Source organism: Littorina saxatilis, linkage group LG7 (assembly GCF_037325665.1).
Source record: "Littorina saxatilis isolate snail1 linkage group LG7, US_GU_Lsax_2.0, whole genome shotgun sequence".
Lineage (NCBI taxonomy): Eukaryota > Metazoa > Mollusca > Gastropoda > Littorinimorpha > Littorinidae > Littorina > Littorina saxatilis.
The window spans coordinates 42,529,900-42,545,975 of NC_090251.1; the positions used below are offsets into that span (position 1 = coordinate 42,529,900).

General features: G+C 39.4%; 1 protein-coding gene across 1 annotated transcript in view; it reads right to left on the reverse strand.

Moving 5' to 3' along the window:
- Positions 1–351: 351 nt before the first annotated feature.
- Positions 352–16,076, reverse strand: part of LOC138971504 (inactive phospholipase C-like protein 2) — a gene marked incomplete at its 5' end in the record, with an annotated part of 52,838 nt that continues 37,113 nt past the window's right edge. Inside the window, 9 exon segments of the mRNA XM_070344249.1 lie at positions 352–8,137; positions 8,489–8,612; positions 9,575–9,670; positions 10,090–10,182; positions 11,531–11,584; positions 12,494–12,562; positions 13,524–13,811; positions 14,389–14,486; positions 15,139–15,285. Of these exon segments, the coding sequence (XP_070200350.1) occupies positions 8,133–8,137; positions 8,489–8,612; positions 9,575–9,670; positions 10,090–10,182; positions 11,531–11,584; positions 12,494–12,562; positions 13,524–13,811; positions 14,389–14,486; positions 15,139–15,285 (974 nt within the window).

Genomic DNA, 16,076 nt, shown 5'->3' on the forward strand with positions numbered 1-16,076 from the left:
AACGTTTGGGAAGAGATTCACGCATCCACTAACGTACCCATTGTAGTTTCACCCTTTACATTTATGATCAGTCACTGAGTGAGACTAATACATTGATCTATACGTGCAAGAACACTGAAATTTACTTGAAACACAAATATCACAAGTGCAACTTAACATTGTTTCAACACTATAAAAAGCACTCAAAGCAATTAATGGTGCCAGTGCAAAACATTGTGACCTAAAAGTGATACCAGAAACGACTGAATTTAATGCATAGATCCATATCCCAAAAAGCAAAGACTTTAAAACAGCTGGTAATCAACATACACCGGATGAATTTTTTTAGTATCATGTAAACAAAAAACAATATAGCATATAGTTACCTAAAAGAAAATCACCAACCTTAAAAATCTAATAACCCTGTTATGTTTTTGTTATTAAAGCAGAATATAAGACTGATTTTCCTTATCATTGATAGAAGCTAGAAGCAGTGACAGGGTCCGTCGCGACATAACCTTCGTGGTTGAAAACGACGTTTAAACACCAAATACAGAAAGAAAGTGACAGGGTTAAGTTAAAAATAAAACTACCTGCTACATCCCAAAATATTCATAGTAGTTCTACATAAAGATAACTAATTTAACGTAAAGTTAAATGTACCACACATCAGCCTACACCTACACAGAGAAAACTTTAAAAAAAATTAAAAAAACTTTAAAAAACAAGAGGCGAAGCCTTTGAGGCTCACGTAAGAAATCGACAAACAGTAACACAAACTCAATCACTCCGTCACACATACACACACACACAGTAAGCATAACACGGTGCAAGAGTACGAGACACTAGATCTAGATCTGTCTGTCTGTAGCCTACTTACGGGGACACGACACGACTATTTTTCTGGAGCTACGAAACCGAACAATGTGAAATCGTCTTCTCCGAATCGGCGAACTGCAGCTCGGTGATAACTGTATCTATACCACAATCCTTCACTGACCTAACCTTGACCCCTGACCTGGTCTACATACCACACACGACACAAACCAGTCACCTGTTTTTACCCCCCCCCCCCCAAACCCCCCCACCACCCGTTTTCTTTGGATACACACTTTAACTACATACGTGCCGACGAAATGTTGATCATTGCTTCAATATTTTGAAGCTGTTGCTTGGATAATAACCAGGTAAAATTAGTATTTTGGTGTTTAGTCAAATGTTAAAGTTTCTATCACACACATACACACACACATACACACGCACAGACAGACAAAGTTTAGCATCACATAGGCTACACTTACGTGAGCCAAAAACTACATGCACATGCAATCATCCATGAATGCCCAAATGAGAAAGGAACGAGATTCTGAATGGGTATAGTATCCAAAATGTGTCTGGGACAGAAGCAGGTGCAAAGCCAGAGTAATTTGAACAGGTAAAAAAATATATTTTACTAACTGTTATATGTACTAACATGTACAAGAATTGGTAACAAAACAACCAATGACAAACAACATATTTTCATCTTTAAAGCTTATAAGTAACAAATTGACATTCTATGACTTCACAATTAAACAATGATTTGCAATACATGTACTAATAAAAACTGAGTGAGAATATTTGCTACATTGTATAATAACCACCTGAGCTTGCCTTGTTTGATATTAATTTTCTGAAGAAAAGAAAAATGGGGTAGGAGGAAACGTCACTTAATCATACAAATCGTTTTCCAGCGTAGCAAAAAGATATGCACCTTACAGTTATTTTACGGTTAGCTCTGCTCATGAAAGCAAACAAGTTATGACTTTAATATCAAAAATGAGGCAAAGCCCATACGACTCACATGCTTGACCTTGACATGACCATCATACACTAAGAACTGCTTTACACATTTTTCCTACCAAAATACATGTGACCTTGACCCAAGGTCAAGGTCATCCAAGGTCATGCAACACAAAGCTGTTAATTCAAGACATAGGAAGTACAATGGTGCTTATTGGCTCTTTCTACCATGAGATATGGTCACTTTTAGTGGTTCACTACCTTATTTTGGTCACATTTCATAAGGGTCAAAGTGACCTTGACCTTGATCATATGTGACCAAATGTGTCTCATGATGAAAGCATAACATGTGCCCCACATAAGTTTTAAGTTTGAAACAGTTATCTTCCATAGTTCAGGGTCAAGGTCACTTCAAAATATGTATACAATCCAACTTTGAAGAGCTCCTGTGACCTTGACCTTGAAGCAAGGTAAACCAAACTGGTATCAAAAGATGGGGCTTACTTTGCCCTATATATCATATAAAGGTGAGGTATTCAATCTCAAAAACTTCAGAGAAAATGGGAAAAATGTGAAAAATAGCTGTTTTTTAGACAACATTTATGGCCCCTGCGACCTTGACCTTGAAGCAAGGTCAAGATGCTATGTATGTTTTTTGGGGCCTTGTCATCATACACCATCTTGCCAAATTTGGTACTGATAGACTGAATAGTGTCCAAGAAATATCCAACGTTAAAGTTTTCCGGACGGACGGACGGACGGACGGACGGACGACTCGGGTGAGTACATAGACTCACTTTTGCTTCGCATGTGAGTCAAAAATGAAAATAGCTGTATATAGCTAAATACTACAACGGTTACAAACTTTAACATCTAAGATAGCCTGACACCCTGTCATCTTATTAGTACACAGGCATGAAAATTCTCCGTATTTTCCGTATTTTTGAAAAAAATAAACCGTATTTTATTTTTTTTTCGTATTTTTCCTTTTTTGTTTAAAAAATTTTTTTTTTTTTTTTTTTTTTTTCCCTAGTCATAGTTATAGTAAAATAGTTTTGGGGCCATGTTTGAATCCAATTTTAAGGCTCAGATAGCACCAAATTGCACCCTTGAAAAACAAAATTTCCGGGGGGGCATGCCCCCGGACCCCCCTAGAAGTCTTGGCGCTTCGTGCCTGCGAAACTTGGCGCTACACGCCTGCGAAACTTGGCGCTACACGCCTGCGAAACTTGGCGCTACGCGCCTTCGAATTTTGTTTTCAGAATTTTGTTTTTTCAGTTTTCATGCCTGAGTACACTGTACAAAACATTACAAATAAAAAACACATAATCTGGCTAATGTTTAGCTTAATATATTGATTATGAATTTGACATCTGTTCTGCGTCCTAATCTTATTCAATCGTAAAGAGAATCTGAAAACAAATGCTTCATGTAACTTATTTCGTCTTGCGCTTTATTATACTTTCTTTTAAAGAAATGTTATTTTAACTCAGCTTCTTTGTACTTTTTTTTAAAAGAAGATTTATTTGAACTTTGCATCGTTGAACTTTAAAAAAATTTTGTTTTAAAGAAGTTTCATGTACTTACAAAAACAAAAGAGAGAAAAATAGAGGCTGATGGTACAAAAAGCATACGGGGGAGAGGGGGTAGTTTATATCCTTTTTTTTTCTTCACTGTTCTTTTTTCTTCTTCAGCGTTTGACGGTTGTGTCACTTACAGCATATTAAAAAGCAGCAGTATCATATCAGAATGGGAAAATTACCATAAACTAGCAAACTGCATGGTATTCATTTACGTCACACACACAAAAATTCAATCCCACAAGTCTCAACTCCCCTTTAACTCATCTGATTAATGCATAACAATGCCTCGATAATAACTCAGAGAAAATTAAACAAATACTTTAAATTAATTTTCTAACAACTAATTTATAACTAATCCATCACCATTCACATCAAAAACACAATCTGAATTGTACAGCTGCTTCAAGCTTTGACCAGCAAATCTGTAAAGTGAACATCTTCATAAAAGTTTAAACAAGTTGTAATACTATTGCTCTCAAAAATTGTCAACAATTTTATCTGAAAAAAAAATCTGCTTCCAGAAAAGTGCATGATCCTGCATGCTTTTCAGAGATATAGACTGAGACCCTATATAAGTCTTGTCATTAAAAAGATCAAACAAAACTGAAAACATCAAGGGGGGATTGCAAATCTCAAATGATATAAATGTTTGGGAAGGCTTATGCAACAACAACTACAACAAACAGTGTTTCAACTTAGAATAGTCTTTTGAGAGAAGATGTACATGTAGTGTAGTGATTCAAATTCTATCACTAACAAATCAACATATAATCTGAAAACTTAAAATCATCTGTGATCGCAAACAACAAATTCCCTCTTTCATTCAATCAGCATACTTAACAATCAAAATAAAGAGGAATAAAAAAGAAAAGGTTCACCTATATTCTAACAGACAGATGCATGAAGTATACTGTAAATCATGCGGAACCATCTTACATACTCTCCGTACTCCCATTTACTTGTTTCTGGAGAATACACAACAAGGAGATGATCTTTTATGTCCGCTTTTCGTGTCTTGCACTGAAACAATTAAGCGTTAACTTTAGGGACAATACTGATTCTTTCTTTCGTTATTTGATGTTTAACGTCGTTTTCAAACACGAAGGGTTATATCGCGACGGGGAAAGGGGAAAGATGGAATAGAGCCACTTGTCAATTGTTTCTTGTTCACAAAAGCACTAATCAAACATTTGCTCCAGGGGCTTGCAACGTAGTACAATATATGACCTTACTGGGAGAATGCAAGTTTCCAGTACAAAGGACTTAACATTTCTTACATACTGCTTGACGATCATATTCTGGTAGCTCAGTTGGTAGAGCACTGGACTTGTGATCGAAAGGTCGCAGGTTCGAATTCGGGCCGGGACGGACACGGGTCAACTTTATGTGCAGACCCAGAGACGGAAGCCATGTCCCACCCCCGTGTCATCACAATGGCACGTAAAAGACCTTGGTCATTCTGCCATAAGTGCAGGTGGCTGAATACACCTAAACACGCAGACACCTGGGTAGCGCGACTCCGTTGCTGCTAGCTTTCCACTGGGAGGAAGCGACCCGAATTTCCCAGCGATGGGACAATAAAGTAATGAAAATGAAATGAAAATGAAATGAAATCTTTACAAACATTGACTATATTCTATACAAGAAACACTTAACAAGGGTAAAAGGAGAAACAGAATCCGTTAGTCGCCTCTTACGACATGCTGGGGAGCATCGGGTAAATTCTTCCCCCTAACCCGCGGGACAATACTGATGACATGATCTAGCTGGATCAATAAAACAGTACAGTGGAACCCCCCTTTTAAGACCTCGAAAAATCTGAGAAAATCAGGTCTTGAAGGGGGGAGTCTTACAATGGGGGTCAATTTACAGAGGTTATGAACAGCTAGAACATCGTAGAAAACAAGGTCTTAAAAGGGAGGGAGTCTTAAACTGGGGGGTCTTAAAAGGGGGGTTCCACTGTAGACCCAAAAGCTTAGACACTCATTCCAATCCTTGCTTCCAATTTCATTTTTAACCCGAGGATTTATGATGCAACAACATCCAGTTATCTGAGCATATAAACAGTTCATCCTCATGAATAACACAGTCAAACGATTCAAGCACGGGTTGAGCAATGATTAGTAATATTCTGGGTATATCGATCTGTATAACGTCTTCGTGGGACTTCAACGCAAACATTCAGGTGGAAATGTACAACGGAATCCATTCATCAGAAACATTTATGTACAATCATTTCGTGAGTCAATCCAAATATCACAAACATTATTCAACAATAACAGACAACAACAAGCAAGTCTCTACTTTTGAGTAAAGTACTGCATGTTTAACACTTTCCCAGTTTAAAAAGCATGTTGGGCAATTTTATAAAAATAAAAAATAAAAAAGAGTACAAATTGTTAGGTATCGGTTAACAAAAAGAAACAGACTGCCAACTAACATTCCAAAATCAAGAGTAAAAAACCCAAGAAAGGGAAAGTGTATGGAACGTTTAATCATAGATTAAACAAAACTTTTAAAAGAACTTTGACCTATCGGTCTTTAAAGTGGAGAAACGTACAAGATCCATAACAGGAAAACTGTGTTGAAATTATTCTATAATATATCTTTGAATATTCTTATAATATACCTTCAAAATAGATGTATGAAGCAGAATATGATCGTGACGTTTTTTTCTGTCGTATATTTTAATTGTTTGTCCGCTTTACTGACTGAGCTTGTGAAAGTTTGGTTTTGTCTATGATAAGGCACAACAAAAAAATAATAATTTGTTTACGGTATCCCGACCGACCCTAATTTTTCGCGCGACCCTAGACTTTTTTTTGGCATTTGGGGAAAAAAAATAAAAAATAAAAAAAAGTCTGTTTTTTGGCAAAATAACTTAAAAATATGTTTTTGTGGAAAAAAACAAATCCCAACCTACCGACCCTATTTTTTTTGCTTATGTTACCGTATACAGACTATTTTTATTTTTTTGCCTAATAAACATTCCATAAATTTGAACTTTCTTTTTGATTGATTCTTTATAAAGATGTAAACATGTACAGTGTTTTGCAACGTTTGAACTGCAGTTGGCGCAACGTACAAGGGGAATATACTGATCAACTTGTCTCGCAGCTGACTTCAAATACAAATTATTCACAATGCAAACTAAACGATTGTCAAACACAAATGTATGGAGCAAAGTTACTTTTCAGGCAAGTATCACTTCTGAGATTCCTTGTCATTCTTTTGCTAATTACTGTATCACACAAATATTTTTAGAAAAAAAGTGAAAAAAAGTGAAAGCATTTTTGTGTGTAAAGGAAAACAGATACATTGATATTTGTGCAGTTTAACAAAATAGAAGTCTTTTCAAATAAAATAAAATACAGAGACAGTCAGAAAAGTATAGTTTACAATGATTGTCCCATGGTCATCCATTTAAAGCACTGAAAGAATCTCCTCTTTGTAGTCTGGCATACAATATGTGACCCTCCACCACGGAATGAGTCGGATGTCACCTTGCTCGGTTCTGCGCTAGGCTTAATAATATACGTATTCTGTGTAGACCCTTCCACCAGCATCTTAGACCACTCTTTGTACATTTTCTTTTAATAGATGATTGTCATTTGTTTTACCTCATGTCTGCCCTGCGTGTGATGGTGTGATCGTGACTGCTGTAGTGTGGGCGTGTGTGTGTTGGTGTGTATGTCAGTGTATGTGTGGGTGTGTGTGTGTGTGTGTCAGTGTGTGTGTGGGTGTGTGTGTGTGCGTGATTTTACCAACACTACGCGAAATTCCTTGTGCTTTAAATGTTTTTTAATGTCACTTGGCTCAATAAATACTGTATTCTGTATTCTGTCAGGTATCAGTGTGAGGGTCACCTTAGTCACAGGCGTATAACTCAAAAAGTGTTCGCTCTTTTCTAAAACGGTTTTCACCACTGGATAGAGCATATACAAAACTCTTTAAGAAAATGTAAAAATATAAAAATCATGCAAAGGTGACATACAACTCATTCCGTGGTGAAGGGTCACATATATGTCAACTGGGGCTGAAGCAGTGTCGTTCCACACACAATTTGTAAACATTTTCCGCACACCTCACACCGGGCCAGCACAGATCTCATCATTTCTTCCACTTTCTTTTTCAGAACTTTCCGGCAATATGCATCTGAATCACAACTATCACACGTGTATGTGTAGCTCACACATGCAATCTGTGGTGTGTGTGTGTTGTGACTACCACGTTGGGAAGCTTGCCACATTTCTGACCACAGGTGTGGCTTCAAAAAATGCCACAACAGCAAACAAACAACAACACATGAAACCATACATAAAAATTTTTTTTTTAAATCTCCTTCTCTCACAACAGTGTGAGATTCAAACATAACAATATGACACAGAAATGCTGAACTGCAGAGACAGCAAAGAACAGTTCAACTCTACAACGAACCACACTGAGCAAGTTGTATGATCCAAAGAATAAACACAGGAACATATATGGACTGATGAATTTAACTACTGCCATCGTTTTGTTTGTCGTTCCTCACTACAGTCATGTATAGGGTTTGTCATGGTTTATGAAACTTGGACCATCACAGTCGCAGTCATCACAATGTTACACTGTAATGAATATCCCTCGTTGCTTATATATACACAATGGACAGGTCCACCTGATAAAACATTCATTGTGTGTCAAGTTTGAACTGGTTTGTTGGCATGGTAACCAGATTCTTGACTTCAGGTCATGTATACACAGTGCCGAACAGCTTCAGTTTGCATCCATGGCACTGACTGCTAACTTTTAACCTGCACACACACACAAATTGATTATTATGAAGACGGAACAACTCATTTCAAAATAATATCAGAAATTAAACTGTTAACACTGGATGCAAACCATCAGAATTTGCAAAGGTCTGATCTGCAACATGGTGTAGGCCCTAAGGCTCTCTGCAAAAGTATTGCAGATCTTTAAATTAATGTTTACCAAGCTAAAAGCACACCGGTCTCAGTCCATACCTTGAGTATTGCCTCTGTGTGAGTGTTTGTGAGTGTGTGTGCGTGTGCGCGCGTTAATGTGTGCGTGCCTGCGTGTGTGTGTGTGAGGTAAAGCAGGAGTAGAGACCAAGCTAAAAGCACACCAGTCTCATTCCATACCTTGAGCATCGCCTGGAGGGTCACATGGAGACACATCACCGTCTCTTCCTTCTGTCGTCGTCGTCGTCGTCGCTCGTAGCGACACATCCTTGTCCAGGCCTGTCGACACTGCTGCCTCTTTGATCTGCTCACAGCAGAGACAAAAACATGAGATAAGCACTCGACACTGCTGCCTCTTTGATCTGCTCACAGCAGTGACAAAAACATGAGATAAGCACTCGACACTGCTGCCTCTTTGATCTGCTCACAGCAGAGACAAAAACATGAGATAAGCACTCGACACTGCTGCCTCTTTGATCTGCTCACAGCAATGACAAAAACATGAGATATAAGTACTCATCAAAAATAAACTAATATTATCCCACTCTGGTCGCAACAAGAAAACTAAAAGGGTGTATCACCAATTTAGTGCATAATTATGCCCAATCTTGCTAACTAAAGCAGACACAATAAGAACCTCATGCCCACTCTACATGGTTGTGAGAGTGTTTTTTTGTGCATGCATGTCTGTGTGTGTGTGTGTGTGTGTGTGTGTGTGTGTGTGTGTGTGTGTGTGTGTGTGTGTGTGTGTGTGTGTGTGTGTGTGTGTGTGTGTGTGTGTGTCTGTCTGTGTTTGTGCATGCATGTTTGTGTGTGTGTGTGTGTGTGTCTGTCTGATTATCTGTCTGTGTGCGTATGTGTCTGTCTGTGTTTGTGCATGCATGTTCGTGTGTGTGTGTGTGTGTGTGTGTGTGTGTGTGTGTGTGTGTGTGTGTGTGTGTGTGTGTGTGTGTGTGTGTGTGTGTGTGTCTGTCTGTCTGTGTTTGTGCATGCATGTTCGTGTGTGTGTGTGTTTGTGCATGCATGTCCATGTGTGTGTGCGTGTGTATGCATGCGTGTGTATGTGTGTGTGCGTGGTTGTGTTTGTGTGTGTGCGTGCATGCATGTGTGTGTGTGCATGTTCCATATGATTCTGCTGACTACAGTATCTTCATAGTCATAGCTTACAAAAGCATATATGTTCGCAGAAGTCTGTGATCAAACTGTCTATCCTTAAATAAAAATTTTAAAAAACCATATACATGTATATGTGTGCCAGATACTGACCTGTCTAATGTACTCGTTACAGTCCTTCTTGGCCTGAGAGAGAAGGTCAGCCTGACCTCGCAAGACACGGATGTTCCATGCAAAGTTCTCCACCGCCTGTCAAACATAGTACACACTGTACTTATAAATATCACAGAAACACTTGCAGCATTGTGTAAAAACTGTTTACTGTATCAGCTAAAAATTAAGTTCAAAGATATGGTGCCTGCATGCATCGGAGGTACTTATAATCATAGACATACACATAGAAAACTTTATTATCACACAAATGAGAAATTCGGTTATGGTGTACATACAGACAATATCACACTGAACAACATAAAGCATTAAAATTCAGTATAAATGTTCAACAAAAAGGGTTTAAATCTAAACATGATCACAAACTCTAAGAGTGCAAATCATCAATCAATAAAGAGATTTCTCAGCTTTCTCCAATGTGATCGGAATTTGACACACTGTAACTCCTAGAAAAGTTCAAACTGAGGAGATAGAAACTCAAGGAACGTAACCCTGACCTTGGTCAGTTTGCGACCACGAAGCCCGGACTGCTGACAGACATTCTCCAGCTCTTCGTGCCATTCCAGCCCTGCTCTCTGACAGTGAACCAACTGAAAACACAAAGTTTTAAAAAACAAACATCTAAAATCTGGAAACCAGTGAAAATTGTATCAATTAACCTATTCTTTCAGCCAAAAACACACAAAAAACAAAAAAACATTGAGCACATCTGAATTCTGGAAACCAGTGAAAAGTGTATGAGTCTGTTCTTTCAGCCAAATTCTTGGAAACATGTTGCAAGATATTGTCATCTGTATGTTTGTTTGTTTGTTTGTTTGTTTGCTTAACGCCCAGCCGACCACGAAGGACCATATCAGGGCGGTGCTGCTTTGACATTTAACGTGCGCCACACACAAGACAGAAGTCGCAGCACAGGCTTCATGTCTCACCCAGTCACATTATTCTGACACCGGACCAACCAGTCCTAGCACTAACCCCATAATGCCAGACGCCAGGCGGAGCAGCCACTAGATTGCAAATTTTAAAGTCTTAGGTATGACCCGGCCGGGGTTCGAACCCACGACCTCCCGCTCACTGGGCGGACGCCTTACCACTAGGCCAACCGTGCCGGTATCTGTATGTTTTGTTTCGTCCTTTTAGGATCACCACTATATATAAGCTTTATACAGCTTGCTGTTGCATGATCCTAAACATGCTTATTATATATTATATCCATATATTGTTGAATAAAACACTGTTAAAACCAAACATGTTGCAATTACAATGGCAAAGCATCGATGCGGCCTGACATTTAATTGAAATACAATACTCAGACCTGTTTACCCCCATAAGTGTTTTGGAGTAATGCTCAGCCCCAAAAATAGTAACCTGGCACAATAATAGTAATCATCAAGCATTCGTCGCCAATTACAACACCGCGGCACATGACAACTGTGTCTGCGAAACGCAATCATGCACATATATCCATCATTTACAAACAAAACACATCAGTCAGTTTTTGTAGTCATCATAATTTCAAAGAAGATCACATCAAAAGCACATGCATCACTGATTCTTTTTCTTTTGCTCGTAGTAGGCCTTTTTCAGTGTGTCAAGCGCTTCTCTACTGTACTTGCGCTTGCCGAATGAGTGAGGGCGAGACTTCACCACTAGAATAAGGCTCTCCAGCGTCTCATCAGACAGACATGATCTCTGGTCAGTCCTGTGCTTTTTCACCCCATTTTGCCATTGAAAAAAACAATGCCAAACATGTGAATTGATAATTTATTTATGAAAATCGTAGTCTTGACACGGATAGCGGAATGGCGTATTTTTTGCAGAAAATCGTAATAAATTACGCCAAAATCGTAAGGGTAAACAGGTCTGCAATACTGAAAAGACAGGAACATTTAGCAAACAAACGAGGACAGAACTAGGCAGAAGACAATGAACCCTTACCTTCTCATACACAATCTCTGCATTCTCTATCAAATTCTTGCATTCCTCTATGAGCTGCAAATAGGAAACAAACAAAATACCAAATCAGTCTTACATGTAACAACACTTGACATTGCTCTTCGCAATCTGACCTAAAACAAGGACAATTAACAGGGGGTGCTAGATTAACAGGAATTTTGTTTTTAGTATTAAACAAAATTTAAACAAAAAGTGCCAATCACAAGGCTGCACATAAAGTTAATAAACATTACTCATTAACTCTGAACTCCTCCCAACAGACTCTTAGTCCTGTCTCATTCTCAGGTGTCACATTACACAATACATTATGTAGCCTCATGAATCATACCCCATAAAACTGCAAAGTTTGCTCTATATGCTATTTCACTGTATTCTCTATTATTCAATATCAATCCTAAATCTACTAAATCTTAGTATTCAATTAAATCCTCCACCTTGTACAGGTCAGAGTATTTTTCGCTGAAGGGGGAACAAAACCACGAATGGATTGAGTATTAAAATAAAAAAAACGAAAATGGAAGGTAATTGGAACGTTATTTAATTGACAAAACAAAACATCAAATTTACTAGTACGTCGACCTAAAGGTCTTTGAAACGTCAGCAGCCTATCTGTTTTTGGACTGAGTTTTATTATATACAGGCATGGGAATTAAAAAAAGGAAAAAAGGCTGAAAATGTGTAAGTAATATCAAAGTCAACGGCGTACTAGGGGGGTCTGGGGGAATGCGCCCCCGGAATTTTTTTTCTCTAAAGAACCCAAATTGTGCAATTTGGTGTCATCTGAGCTCCAAATTTGCCATTAAATTCAGTTTTCAGAACTATTTTTGCCTTCCCCATTTATTTTTTCGGCAGACAATTTTGCTTTTTCGGCGGAACAAAAAACATTTAGGCGGAAATTTGCCTTTCGGCGGACAATTCCCATGCCTGTATATATCATCACCTCACCTCTTCAAATGCTGACAGAGCCTTTTTCAATATGTCGGGAAGATTCCCTTGTGCCTCCAAGTAGGGCCACTGCAAAAGAAAAGACCAGTTAAGAATGTTCCAGTGATTCTTCTGTCTTCGGTGTAAATGACAGACAGAGAGAGACAGATCCATAGACATGCAGCCATAGACAGCCAAGTGAGACAGAAAGACACAGACAGACAGACAGACAGACAGACAGACAGACAGACAGCCAAGCCAGCCAGCCAGCCAGCCAGCCAGCCAGCCAGCCAGCCAGATAGACACACACACACAGAGATGGATAAAAGTACTGTCACTCATGGATGGCGGTTTCCTCTGCTTTAAGATCTTTGAATATATCTGAGAACTTTATGTCTAAAAAAGAGGATGTTAGCTTAAGATCTGAACAGAGAAAGGTTTACAGCCTTCGTGTATTCCTGCAGGGTCTCCTGAGTACTCAAGTATATTTACATTTCTTGTTGTTGAAACAAACTTTTCCTTTACAGAAACATCCACGAGAACCAGATGTTGTTACAGATACACATGCAGTCACAACAAGGAATGCTCTTCAATAACTTGAATATTTCATTTCCATGTTAATAATTTTATTGTCCCATCGCTGGGAAATTTGGGTCGTTTCCTCCCAGTGGAAAGCTAGCAGCAACAGATTCGGGCTACCCAGGTGTATGCGTGTTTAGGTGTAATCAGCCACCTGCACTTATGGCAGTGTGACCAAGGTCTTTTACCCGCCACAGTGGTGACACGGGGCGTGGAACATGGAACTTAGTCTGCACATAAAGTTGACCCGTGTCCGTCCCGGCATGGATTCGAACCTTTGACCCTAGGATCACAAGTCCAGTGCTCTACCAACTAAGCTACCAGGCCCCCCATCCAAATGCTGTATACGTCATCTTGTTCTTCATCTGCATTCGTGGGCTGAAACTCCCACGTACACTCGTGTTTTTACACGATTGGATTTTTACATGTATGACCGTTGTTGCTGTATGTCAAAAATGTGAGGACGACTTACCTCGCCTCGCATGACGTAGTTCAGGGTGGCGTGGTCCCCAGAGTTGGCAATCCGGGTGGACAGGAGACGGATGCACTGCTTGATGTTAGAGATGGGCGCCAGACCGCACGCCTCCTTGAACGTGGCGAAGGCCACCTGCACGTTTTCACGGAGATCCGTCCCTTCTCTCAAGGGCGTGATGGCGACCTTGAACGTCTCGTCGATAGATTTGACCCCTACGGCTTTCATGCTGGTGTAGTCTTTGGAACGCTTGATCTTCTTGACCGACATCCCTCGCTTGGATGCTTTCTGCAAGATCAGAAACTGGTCCGTGCATTTCACGGTGAGTCGGGGTACAGGAGAGCAGAAAAAAAGAAAGTGAAATAAAAAAACAGGCCAACAAAACGACAGGTATGCAGGCAAGGTAAGTGAAAAGGAAGGCAAAGTCAAAAGGTAAAACAAAAGAGGTAAAGTCTCCGATAACAACAACAATATCAAATGAAGTTAAAAAGACTAAACTCAGACCATCCACCAACACAGTGCCACTCACTCTCTCTCTCTCTCCCCTCTCTCTCTCTCTTCCCCTCCCCTCCCTCTCTCTCTCTCTCTCCCCCTCTCTCTCTCTCTCTCTTTCCTCTCTCTCTCTCTCTTCCCCTCCCCTCCCTCTCTCTCTCCCTCTCTCTCTCTCTTTCTCTCTTCCCCTCCCCTCCCTCTCTCTCTCCCTCTCTCCCTCTCCCTCTCTCTCTCTCCCTCTTTCCTCTCTCTCTCACTCTATCTCTCCTCCCCCTCTCTACCGCATAATTTGATTTTTTCGTGCACATTTCAATCACAGTTCTCAAAAGATAACTAAGCAATGTGTAATATGGGAAATGGAACAGTAACTAACCCCTCCTCCTCGCTTGTTGGTGATGGCGACGTGAACAAAGAGCGTGCAGTTCTGCATGGTGTTTCCTGTGTTAGACAACAGCTGAATGTGTCGATACCCTGAAACACACAGTGAACATTGTAGTTAGTGTGTGCTTGTCTGTCCACTTACTGCATGATAAGCATTTAAATATCCTTGAATCGGTTTATTGAGAGCACAACACTAGCACATACAGACAGGGACAAACAAGATTGACAAGCTGATCGAGGCACAGACGTAGAAGAGGAAAATGAAAGAGTCGAGAGAGAGAGAGAGTGAGGAAAAGAGCAAGAGAGACAGAGAGGTGGTGGGGTGGGGGTGGGGGGGGGGGTGGAGAGATACAGAGAGAAAGAGAATGAGATAGACAGAGAGAGATTGAGAGAATGAGAAGGAAAGAGAGAGGAAGAGAGGCGAGGTGGCTTGTCAGACAAACAGCCGGACATGAGACAGAAAGACAGACACACAGACAAGCAGAGGCAGAGGCAGACAGACATATCGACTGACCTGGGTCCTTGCAGCTATAGCATTAGAAACCAAAGTGGCAACATACATACATGTACTCAAAATTATTGTTCCACTGAAGAAAAAAACACAAACTTGTATTAATGTCAGTAACTGCCCAAAGCAAGATCACCATCATTCCCACCATCACACTGTTAAAATGGCACGTCAAATTCCAAAATTGAACTTATTTGATCTTTTAATGCCGGTCAATTCTTGCAATATACTAACCTGTCTGCATGCACTCAAACGGTAGTGTGTACTGTCCAATGAACTCATCCCCGATATAATCATCGTCCAACACAGCGAAGCGAACCAGGGCAAGCTCTGGCAGGTTGATTTGGAACTCAAAACTCTCGTCAAAGATGGGGTTGTAGCCTGCATAAACATCGGGAAAAAACAAACGTAGGACATAATGTAAAAACAAAAACAGACAGACATTGCTAACGTTCCATATTTCACAATAAAAACAAAAACAGACAGACATTGCTAACGTTCCATATTTCACAATAAAAACAAAAACAGACAGACATTGCTAACGTTCCATATTTCACAATAAAAACAAAAACAGACAGACATTGCTAACGTTCCATATTTCACAATAAAAACAAAAACAGACAGACATTGCTAACGTTCCATACTTCACAATAAAAACAAAAACAGACAGACATGGCTAACGTTCCATATTTCACAATAAAAACAAAAACAGACAGACATTGCTAACATTCCATATTTCACAATAAAAACAAAAACAGACAGACATTGCTAACGTTCCATATTTCACAATAAAAACAAAAACAGACAGACATGGCTAACGTTCCATATTTCACAATAAAAACAAAAACAGACAGACATGGCTAACATTCCATATTTCACAATAAAAACAAAAACAGACAGACATGGCTAACGTTCCATATTTCACAATAAAAACAAAAACAGACAGACATTGCTAACATTCCATATTTCACAATAAAAACAAAAACAGACAGACATGGCTAACGTTCCATATTTCACAATAAAAACAAAAACAGACAGACATGGCTAACATTCCATATTTCACAATAAAAACAAAAACAGACAGACATGGCTAACGTTCCATATTTCACAATAAAAACAAAAACAGACAGACATGGCTAACATTCCATATTTCACAATAAAAACAAAAACAG